General features: G+C 51.4%; 1 protein-coding gene and 1 long non-coding RNA gene across 2 annotated transcripts; one reads left to right on the plus strand and one right to left on the minus strand.

Moving 5' to 3' along the window:
• Positions 1-679: 679 nt before the first annotated feature.
• Positions 680-4916, plus strand: LOC142827709 (uncharacterized). The gene is made up of 3 exons (XM_075923191.1): positions 680-697; positions 3656-4052; positions 4353-4916. The coding sequence occupies exons 1-3, from the start codon at positions 680-682 to the stop codon at positions 4913-4915; spliced, it is 978 nt and encodes a 325-aa protein (XP_075779306.1). The 3' UTR covers position 4916.
• A 4936-nt stretch (positions 4917-9852) lies between these two features.
• Positions 9853-11395, minus strand: LOC142827660 (uncharacterized). The gene is made up of 2 exons (XR_012902369.1): positions 11039-11395; positions 9853-10203 (listed from the first exon to the last, which is right to left on the minus strand). It is a non-coding gene; the product is annotated as an uncharacterized LOC142827660 (long non-coding RNA).
• Positions 11396-11677: the final 282 nt, after the last annotated feature.

An 11677-nucleotide genomic window follows, 5' to 3' on the forward strand; every position in this document is an offset into this window, starting at 1 on the left:
CAATGTACAATTGCAAATACTTTCCAGCAGCCATCCACAACATCTCAGCTACACTCATCCAGGAACCCACCCCTACAACAAACTTCATTGCCAAGTCTGTCCACGTATCTATACAAGCGACACCATCACAGGACCTAACCACAAAGCCACAACATCAGGGGCTCATACAACTGCACATCCTCTAATGTGATATATGCCATCCAGTGCCAGCAATGCCTCTCTGCCATGTATGTTGGATAGTCCACATCAGAACTCACACGATTCTAATGATCTAATTTTTTGCAGTGTAGATAGCACTATGTTGGCAGGAGGACTTCTATCAAAATAGCTATTGCCCGGATCCAGGTACGTTAATCTAAGTTTTCAGATGCAACAAAGAGCCTCCACCCCAACAAGGCACTGGTCTTCTACAGCCCCACTTCAGGATGTTGGTCAGAGGACACTGCCAGACATGCTCAGATCTGCTCCCCCAGCCTATTGGCTCTGTGGACATGGTGAGCTGGTAGAGCAGAAGCCTAGCAGCTTAATCTCCCTGTTAATCCCTAGGTGGGTGGTTCAACTCCACCTTGAAATAATTGGTCCATTGCCTGTTTGGTTTCAGTAGTGCTGTTGTGACTAGTTAACACCCTATTTTTTCAGGGATAGTGGAAGGGTATGAACCCTCAACAAAACAGTGAAAATGACTGTCCACAAGATGGTGAGGAATGCACCAATGTTCAATATCTTTATTAATGACCTGCATGAGGGGATGGCTTGCACCATCAGCAAGTCTGCAGATGACACTAAGCGAGGGGGAGAGGTAGATACGCTTGAGGGCAGAGATAGGGTCCAGAGTCACTTAGACAAATTGGAAGATTGGGCCACAAGAAATCTGATGAGGTTCAACAAGGACAGAAGAATCAACAGAAGAATCCCAAGCACTGTTACAGACTGGGGACCAACCAGCTAAGTAGTAGTTCTGCAGAAAAGGACCTGGGGGTTACAGTGGATGAGAAGCTGGATATGAGTCAACAGTGTGGCCTTGTAGCCAAGAAGGCTAATGGCATATTAGGTTGCATTAAGAGGAGCATTGCCAGAAGATCCAGAGATGTCATTATTCCTCTTTATTCGGCTCTGGTGAGGCCACATCTGGAGTATTGTGTCCAGTTCTGGACCCCCCCACACTATGAAAAGGATGTAGATGCATTGGAGAGGGTCCAGCGGAGGGCAACCAAAATAATTAGGGGTCTGGAGCATATGACCTATGAGGAGAGGCTGAGGGAGTTGGGTCTGTTTAGTCTGCAGAAGCGAAGAGTGAGGGGGGATTTGATAGCAGCCTTCAACTTCCTGAAGGGAGGTTCCAAAGAGGATGGAGAGAGGCTGTTCTCAGTAGTGACAGATGGCAGAACAAGGAGCAGTGGTCTCAAGTTGTGGTGGGAGAGGTCCAGGTTGGATATTAGGAAAAATTATTTCACTAGGAGGGTGGTGAAGCACTGTAATGGGTTACCTAGGGAAGTAGTGGAGTCTCCATCCCTAGAGGTGTTTAAGTCTTGGCTTGACAAAGCCCTGGCTGGGTTGATTTAGTTGGGATTGGTCCTGCCTAGAGCAGGGGGCTGGACTTGATGACTTTCTGAGGTCTCTTCCAGCTCTATGGTTCTATGATTCTATGAACAAGATGAAAGAGAGAAATTAACGCCTTTCTCCAATCATTTTAATCATTTTAGCATTTCCTGGTACAAATAGGAAGAACAAGATTTGCAGATGGATTGACAGTGTCTTTATTAACACTGGTGCTGACCAATGCACAAACATACGGACAGTCCCCCTGCCCTGAGGACAGACTAGATGATCACAATGATCCCTTCTGGCCTTGGAATCAGTGAAGCTATGAATAATAATAAGTGTTGCCAACTCCTGTGATTTTATTGTAAGTCTAGGGATAGCCGGTGTTTCCCTTTCATTAAATAAATAAATAAATATGTTCCCGACCTTCATGGTAATGTAGAAAAGCTTAAAAACATGACTTTAGTGTATCTTAAAGGCTCAGGAAGCAGGAAGGGGGAACTCCCCCCAAACTGTACGATCTACAAATCTAATCATTTTAAAATAATCACACTGTTTTGTGGCCTGACTTATTAGTTAGAATGGTTGGGACTGGCAAGATTGTAAAGATAGTTTTTTATACAATATTTATATATTGCCAGATTCTGCCATACTTTTTCACCACAGGAAATTCCACTGAAACCAATGAGGCTACCTGGGAGACAAGTTACTGTGCAACTTGAGTAGGAGTTTCAGAGTCTGGCCTCTAGTGATTTCTGTCCTCTGAGCACTTTTCCAGAGTTCTTCCACTGGGCCATTAACAGCTCAGATACTACAAAGATGAGGGCAGCAGATAAACCTCTGTAGATTCTCCTCTCACTTAACATGACTTCAGTGGAATGGCTTTGACTCACACCAGCATGAGAATCAGATGCACTGAGTTCAATGGGACTACTCATGTAAATTAGGGTTTATAGATTAGAAAGCCAGAAAGGATTACTGTGATAAATTAGTCTGATTTCTTGTATAACAGAAGCCATAATTCAGAGAAGTCTTAAATCTTGTTCAAGCTACAGCCTATCTTTTTAGAAAAAAGCATCAGCATTGGGCCCACCAACCAAGTAATCTTCACAACATCACTGGGAATAAATTTTATCACTGGGTGACACCGACGATTCCCTGGTTAGACAACAATTAGCAGCTGACTTTTTTTGATGTAATTACTCCTGGACATGGTGATGGAATTAAAAAGCGAGGTGGAGCAGCAGATGCCACAAGACATTGCCCACCAACGCAGAGGATAACTGAAAGATACAGAAGGTCACATTTTGGGCTTAATCTCTTTGACAGCCTCCCCTTTAAGCAAAAAAGCAGCATAAGTAGCAGTCAGAAATAAGACTGTAGGGGAAAAAAAGGCAATGTATAATAATGCGATATACCTTCCTCATTTGGGGCACTGGAAGGACTGATTTCTGTAGAAGGAATACAAGAATGAACCTGACATGAGTTCTCCAGCTGGGAGTTGTAACCATCCTCCCTTTTTGTATGAGTAGATGGCACTGGGCTTCCCACATTTGGGCTATGTCTACGCAGGCGGGTTATTGCGCAAGTACGTCCGTTCTTGTGCAAGAATCCACAGAGCGCCCACCCACTCTTACGCAAGTAAATGTACAGTACGGCGTGATAAGAGGCAGCTCCTTGCGCAAGAGCTATGCTGTTTTCTATCAGGTGTAAGCTGTTTTGCGCAGGCGCTCTTGCACAAGAGGGCAGTGTGGAACCCTGGCAGGGGTTTCTTGCACAAGAATTGGCCTCTCAGAAAAAAACACAGGTGACTTCTCCAATGCTCCGTATGCCCAATCACCACTCACTGGTTCCCTGTAGCCAGCCTCCCTTTAAAGGCACAGGCAGCCAGCAGAGCCAGGTGCCACATGTGGCCCTTGGAGCTGCCAGAGGGAGCGATGGCCACTGCTGAGCAACAGCCAGGTCCCTCAGGCCCCACCCAGGAGCCACCCCAGAGCATGCAGCAAGCCCACAGAGGCACAAAGCGGTGGGCTCCATGCTGGGGCAACACCAAGGTCCAGGCCCTCCTGGACTTCTGGGAGGAGGAGGAGGCCCTCTGTAATCCCAAATCCAGGAGGTGAAATGCGGACATATTTGCCCGCATGGCCCAGGCACTGGCCGCACAGGGACATCTGGTCCGGACCCTGGAACAGGTCCAGGCCAAGGTGAAAGACCTGCGGCTCAGCTACATGCAGGCCAGCGAGAGTGGGGGCAGCGGAGCCACTGCTTGCCCCCACAACCACCGCCTGCACAATATCCTGGCCGACAAGGGGGCCGAGACCCTGGAGGCCATAGTGGACTCAGCCCTGGCCACCCCAGTGGTCCAGCCAACAGATGCAGAGAAGGAGCAGGAGGGCAACTGGTCCACCAAGAGGAGGAGGAGGAGGATGATCGCAGCCAGAGCCCACCAGCCCAGCACAGCAGCCACCATGTGTCCCAGGTCTTCTCGGAGATTGGTGAGGGATCATCTGGTGAGTGTCGCAGCTGCCACTTACAAGTGTGCAGGGGGGCCATGGGGTGGGGGAGAGGGTGCAGCACATGGCACAGCCCGGCTGGATGCTGCACAGCAGCACGCAGCATGTGCAACCTTGTGCAGCCAGACCAAGTGGCACACGAACACAGCTGCCAGACCCAGCACATGCCTGGGACCCCAGTCTTACCTGTCCCCAGGCGTTGTGGCATGTGTGGTGGCATGAGAGGGCACGGGGCGCCCGGAACACCATGGGGCAGGGGTCACTGATGATCTCACTCTCATCTGATTCCTCTGCCAGTGGGACCCCCTGCCAGCGAGGGACCTTCCAGCCCCATCCTGCCGGTACTGAGGAGCCAAGGCTCATTGCAGCGCACCCAAGACCGCCACCACCTTCTCTGCCGCCACGTCTGTGCCATCGAGTGCATGGAGCGCTCACTCAGGAACAAAATCTGTGCTGACGAGGAGTGGCAGGAGCGGGTATGGGGCCAGTACATTGAGCGCTGTGACCGCATGTACGCCCTCCTGGGAACCACTGCGGAGCTCATGGGCCCTGCGTCGCAGCACAGCGTGGCCAGGCCCCCTCCTGTTGCCCCCCCGTCTTGCCCAGCCCGCCCCCTGTTTCCTCCCCTGACGTGCCCAGTCCTCCCCCCACTTTGCCCCCTGACGTGCCCGTGCCCCATCCTGCGGCCCCCCAACATCGGCACCTCCTGGTGCAGCCTGCCCCGACCCGGCACAAGGGGCAGAGGTGCCCCCGAACCCACGGGAGTGGGAGAGGTCTCCCTTCACACACATGAGGCCCTCCCAGTTCAGGGCCCCCTCTTCCCACCTCCCCACAGTGCGCCCCCTTCCCCATATAAATAAAAGTGCCTTATATAAAGCAAGTGCATTTTATTTATTGGGAAGTGAGGGAAGGGTGGCGGGAAGGGGTGGTGATGGGAGTGGGAAGTGGGGGCATGGGAGCATCCCTGTGGTCAGAGGTGTAGGGGCAGCCTATTGTGGGGCCTGGTCCAGCATCACCCAGAGGGCTTCCCAGACCTGCACCGCATAGCGGTTGGTCTGCCAGGTGGCGGCCGTTTGGGGCTTCTGGTAGGCCTGGCCCTCACCTGCCATCCACCCTGGGAGGAAGGCCTTCCCCCTTCCCTCAATAATATTATGCAGCACATAGTATGCCGAAATGACCTCCGGGATGTGCTGCACCCCCATGTCCAGGTGGGTCAGGAGGCACCTGAACCGTGCCTTCAGACACCCAAAGGCATACTCCACAGGATTGCGGGCCCGGTCCAGGTGGGTGTTGAAGGTGGCTTGGCTGTGGTCCAGTTGGACAGTGCATGGCCGCATCAGCCAGGCCATTGGGGGTAGGCCGCATCCCCCAAGATGCAGACCGGCATCCTGACATCCCCAATGGTGAATTCCTGCTGCGGGAAGTAGGTGCCCACCTCTAGCCTGTGGCACAGGCCTGAGTGCCTGAAAATGCGAGCGTTGTGGGCTGGGCCGGACCACCCCACATAAATGTCCTGGAATCAGCCCTGGTGGTCCATTAGCGTCTGGAGCACCACTGAGCAGTAGCCTTTCCAGTTTATGAACCGGGTCGTTCGGTGCTCTGGTGCCCGGATGGGGATGTGGGTCCTGTCTATGGCTCCCCCACAGTTCAGGAACCCGAGGCTGGCGAAGCTGGCAATGGTGGTGTCCACATCACGGGGGCGGATCACCCTCTGGAGCAGCACATCATTGATGGCATGGACAACCTGCAGGGGGGCATATGGGAGCACAGGGGATGCATGGAATGAGACACAGTGTGTACATGGGCCCCTGGGGTGTGCTCACCCTCCCTTTGATGACCCTTCCCCCCATGTAGGCCAGGGCCCTCTGCCCCCTGGGATTTCCCACCACCACCATCACCAGCGGGGCTGTGTGCAGGAGGGACAGCATGACTCCCTGGGTGCGGGCATTCCCCCTGCCCCTACAGCCTCCCCCCACCCGGTCTGGCCCCTTCCCTCCCCCAGGATGAGCCCGTGGTCCACGGAGGGCCTTACCTGCTGGACGATCGTGCCGACGGTGGATCTGCCCACCCCGAACTGGTCGCCAGGGAGTGGTAGCTGTTTGGGGTGGCCAGTTTCCACAGGGCAATCGCAAACCTCTTCTCCACGGGGATGATGGGGCACAGGCGGGTGTCCTGCCTCTGGAGCAAAGGGGCGAGCCAGGTGCAGAGCTCATGAAATGTCTCCCTGCGCATTCTAAAGTTCTGCACCCAGTGCTGGCCGCCCCATTGTCCCAGCACCAGGCGCTCCCACCAGTCCCCACTGGGGTTGTGGCTCCACAGGTGCCTGTCGGTGGTGGGGTGGGGGTGCTCGAGTGCAGCTGTTGCATGCATCTGATCGAGCGTGTGTTGCCCGGTCTCCAGTTCCTCCTGGAGCAGTGTGGGTCCTTGCAGAAGGACCTCCACAGCCTCAATTATGGACGTGATGGGACATTGCTGGGTGGGGTCCTCCAGCTCCATGTCTGTGAGCAAGGCAGCGATGGTGCCCAGGGGAACTTGCTCAGAGGCTGAATTGGGCAACATGGCTCTGTGTCTGGATGCCTCAATGAGGTGCCTCTGCATGCAGCCGCAGGAAAAGGGCTGCCCAGGGGTTCCTTTAAGCGTGTTACCCAGCAGGGATCCGGCACATGCCCACAGACGCCGCTGGTGACCTTTTGACATGGTCGAAGTGGTTCCGGGGCCAAGTTATTGCGTAACGGCGTCCCGCCAGTGTGCATGCTTTCTTGCGCAAGGGCTCAGCATTCTGGCCAGTGTGGATGCTCTTTTGCGCAAGATAAGCTTGCGCAATAACCCACCAGTGTAGACATAGCCTTGGGGTTGTGAGGTGGCAAAAGTTGAGAAGCACTGAACTAGCTATAGGTCTGCTATGGCAAAGAGCCATGTGTCTGTCAGCTGGCATCTGGAAGATGTGAACTAGATATGGGATGAACAACTGCACTGATTCTTTGAAAAGTCTAAACATTACAGGAGACTAAATATCTGAAGGGTATAAACCCCCAAAATGGCAGGGGCCCAACTCCTGTAACTAGGAATAATTGGGATGAAATTAGGAAAAGAGAGGGTTAGAGGAAACATCAGGAAAATATTCCTACCAGCTGAACTTTGTTAAATGCCAGAATATCTCTCAAGAGAAGGATTGGGAGTCCCATCATCTGAGACATTTCAAACTAGGTTGCACAAAGTCCTACGAAACAGACTATAGTAGGCAGTGCTCCATATATAGTGAGCTTATGCAGCTGCATAAATTATAACATAATTGCCTTCTTTCTGAGTTGGCTGCATAATTCTGCTGCAGTATTTGAGTTTTCATTTTTTATAAAAAGGCCTCTATACCTTATGGCTGCTAAAATAATTTCCAAAATATGAAACTAGTATACATGATGTAGTGATGTCTGACTGAGTTTGCAGAGAAGGGTGAACTGGCTCATTCATCTCAATTAGGTGTTGACTCAGAAATCTAATGATAATGCATTGCATTTCAGTATTGGCTATTTGACTGATTATCCAGCTAATGCATGCTTCCATCAGTGCAAGAGGTAGTAGCAGATATTATGACACCGTACAGTGGGGCAGCCAGTTGTTGGGTGGAAAATGAGGAATCCAACCCCATTAACTGAAACGTAAAGTCTCCTCTACCCTTGTCAGAAAATGGGGAGATGAAATTCATTCCCTCTTCAGTGCCAACAGTTTCATTCTCTTCCTGAGTCCTGCTGCCCACTCCTTCCAGGGTTAAAAAAATCCCTGTTGTCCTCAATCCAGCTGTCAAGCTTTTATGGTAGAATGATGCATTGCCAATCCAAAAGAGGTTTGAGGGCAGCATAAAATCAATGGAACTTAACATCAAACAACGAGATTGTCCTGAGTCTACTGTATCTCAGGGAGAGGGGGAATGCTCCAGCATTCCAGGGTCCCTGCTGTGATTCAGGTTTAGTATCATGCATCAACATTATGGACCACAACTGTAGAGCCAGCCCGGCTCTTGAGGACAATGCAGGTGGGCTGAGCAAGATGGGACCTAACAGGGCTTTCTCCATCTCAAATTTCTCTGTGTGTCTCTAAGGATATATTTTTTTTAGGGGTCAAAATATTTTTTGCTATAAGGAAGCATTTCTAATGGGGGCAGGAGACTGGAGGAAAACAGCTTTAGGCAGAGGACAGGAGAGACTTGTAATGAGAACTGCAACTCTTTGAGATCCTGAGAGGGCGTAAAAGACTTTGGCTGGCCAGTCCGGATGAGGCTTGAGCTTCTGATTGCCCATGTGACTTACACTGAGGCAGTGTTACCTAGTCCCAGTTGCTTCAGAGAGCCACAAGCCTCTTCCCTGGCCCTGCATGATCGCTGGCAATGCCCTACATGAGCGTATATTGCCATTACAGAAAGCTGATAAATATCCAGATGACTCAGAGGTGCACAGCATCAACCCAACTTCTTAACCTTCACCTCCTACAGAGACCTGCACAGGAAACAGCAGGGCTGCAGACTTGCCTAGTCCCTGGCCTTTTGAATTCTCTTTTATTTTTTTCAAATGAGACTTTCCAGCTTTTCTTATGCTCTTTGCTACGGTCCCCCAATAGCCCCTCCTTGGCCTGACAGGCCCTGGATGTGGGGGTTCTCTGTGCGGCTGAGGGAGCATAGCAGATACCATCTGTCCCGCAGAACTGTGCCTGAAGGTGTGTGGAGCCATTGAGGTACCGTGTACAGCTATAGGAAGAGGAAGTGCCATCGGGTTTGTAGTGGCTTAAACACAACCCATGGATCAAATTCTGCCTGCACTCTCTATCCAACACCCACAGGTGCTAAAATTAGGGGGGCTGCTGCACACCCTGACTCAAAGAGGTTGCCATTAGATACCATGTGTGCAGGTTGGTTCAATGGCTCTCAGCACCCCCACTGTACACATTGTCCCTGCACCCCAATCTGCACCCTCCTTCCCCTTCTTCACTTAGTTCAGTGAAAGCACAACGCATGTTGCAATAGCTCAGGCACACGAGCAGCGAGCAGTTCCTGCTCATCTGTCCAGGAAAATGTAGGTACAAGGCAATATCAGTCGCCACTGGAGTCCTGACAAGATGCCCAAGCAGCCTGGGCTGTCCCAGATGTTTGGTTGTTGAGTTTGCAGCTCCCACTATTAATGCAGCGGCTGCTTCATCCCTTGGCACACAGAACACTGGAGTAGCTGGAATCAATTTAGCAGAGACAGGAAATTCCCAGAGGGGCTTTCCCTGTGACTCACTAGTGTCAGTAACCAAGGAAAAAGGAATCCATGGCCTCTGTCCCTCTCCTAAACAGGCTGCTTTGCTCAGCCACAGCAGCAACGCCCCACATCAAAGCAGTCACCAAAATTAAGGGTGACTCCCCTGTGGGGTTTGCACTGACATAATGATGCAGCAGGGCACAATTGACCTTGGAAACACGCTCCTTCATAGGGTGGGTTTTCTGCCCATAAAAGCAGAGACTGACCCTAGCAGCCAGAGTCCAACAGAGTGTAAATTCAGGGCAAAACATTTTCCCAGTCTTGCTTTGCTTCTGCTCCTCACTCCCCGCTTGGTCTATGTCTACACTCGTGGCTTATTGCATGAGAAATATGCAAATGAGGCTAAGCATAGACTATCGCTGAGCCTCATTTGCATACCCAATGAGCCGCCATTTTTGCAGAAGAGGCTCTTGCACCAGAAGGAGCTGTCTACACTGCCTCTTCTTGCACAAGAAAAACCCTCTTGTGCAATGCCGCAACGCTGATTATTTTCAGGAATAACAGCATTGCGCAAGAGGGTTTTTGTTGTGCAAGAAGGGGCAGAGTAGACAGCTCCTTCTGGCGCAAGAGCCCCTTCTGCAAAAATGGCAGCTCATTGGGTATGCAAATGAGGCTCAGCGATTCCAGCAGTGGATTAAGACCCATGACTAACATACATCATGGGTAATTTCTTCTCTCCCTCTTCCTAGCGGCAGAACTGCATGAGCTGGGGAGGGGTTTGTTCTTGGTGGTGGAGTTTCTGCATATATACGTTGTGCTGGGATTAGGCTGGAAAAGGCAGGCTGAAGTAGTGGCTGTGCAGCTGGAGTAGAAGATACTAGGTTTGTGATGGCCCTTAGAGCTCTCCAGGGCTTGGCCTAGAGTGGAACAAACTAGGGATGAAATAGTATAGTCCATTAACTGGTGAGCAAAAGCGTATAGGTTAATGCTATAGACTACATGCATTTCCCTCTGATCCACCTTCCCAGTAATTTTTTTAGCAGGCTGGCCAGCAGCCTGGCTCAGTCCTGGCTTGTGATGGGTCTGGGACCCACCCCTGCTGCGGCTCAGCATATAGAGTGTACTGGGAGCCAGGCAGGCAGCCCAGCTCAGTTCTGACTCACTCGAGGTCCAGGAGCTCAGACCCCTCTTGACAGGGGCTGCTGCCACCCCACACTGCTACCTCTTTATCAGAGGCAGCAGCATAGGGTGGCAGGCAGCCAGTCCATGAGGGGAGCTGGTTTTTAAACTGGCTCCCCTTGCAGACCAGCTCCTGCCTGCCGCCCCCCCGCCATGCACACAGCTTCCTTTGATACAGAGGCAGCAGAGCAGAGTGGCAGAGGGCTCCTCAGGAGTGAGGCCATAGCACATTGGCTGCTGGCCCCACCTCTGGGAACTACAGAATAGTCAAGTAACCAATAAGAATTCATGAGGTTACTCAACTAGCCAATTAACCAATTTTAACATCCCTACAAAAAACCTGCCCAGAAGCTGTCTCCCACACAGATGAGCTTTCCCCACCCGGGTCCCCCGGGTCCTGAGGAGTGGAGCTGTCAGTCATGACAACAAATCAACCAATTCATTCAGCTAGTGACTTAGGTCAGGCTTTGAACTCATGTCCCTAGAAATGCAGGCTTAATGCTTCAACTCACTACAAACCCTCCCTTGCAGCAACCTCAATGCCATTTGGAAAGTACAAGTTAAATAAGCTACCTGTCTCCCACACCTCTGAGACAGCAGACTCCCCTCTCACAAATGGCTGTCAAAGAAACAGCTACATCCTGAAAGGGGAAAATAATTCCCTGTGCAAAGCAAATGGTGAAAGGACCATCACAGAGCAACAGCACATCTCCAAGTTCACCTCCTCCCAACACTTTCTAGCTTCCTGGCTCCCAGCAGGATTCCTCTGTCTGCTGACAGCTATTAATAGACTGGGAGAAAGTGAGTTCTGTCTTCCTGCAGTTTGCTGGGCTGAATGGTAATTACCCTTAATTGGATTGGATTTGGTTCCACCCCCCCCAGTGCCAACGGAGAGAGACGTTAACACTGAAATCAGCCCATCTGCTGCTTGTGATTGCTCTGTGGGAGCGGCACTGAGCAGCTCTGGCAAGGGTGGATCTCCCTGGGCCATCTTACAGCACTTGCACTGCGGGATGGAAGACTACAAATGTGGAACAGGAGCAATCCGGGGAGTAAGCAAATAAGACCACAAGGAGCTGTGGATTCTGAGACCTTTTCCCTTTTAAGATGTTTAGAAAACTGGAAAGACACAAAAAATAGGGATTGCCAGCCAGATTTGCCCAGTGGTCCTGAACTCCCTACCCCACCACATCATCAGGTCCACTTCAGTAT

The sequence above is a fragment of the Pelodiscus sinensis genome, chromosome 3, assembly GCF_049634645.1.
Source record: "Pelodiscus sinensis isolate JC-2024 chromosome 3, ASM4963464v1, whole genome shotgun sequence".
Taxonomy (NCBI): domain Eukaryota; kingdom Metazoa; phylum Chordata; order Testudines; family Trionychidae; genus Pelodiscus; species Pelodiscus sinensis.

Excerpts from the sequence above, each read along its gene's own strand:
- LOC142827709 (XM_075923191.1), top strand. Across the intron at positions 4,053-4,352 it reads GATTGGTGAGGGATCATCTG|TGGGACCCCCTGCCAGCGAG; the intron begins GTGAGTGTCGCA and ends TTCCTCTGCCAG.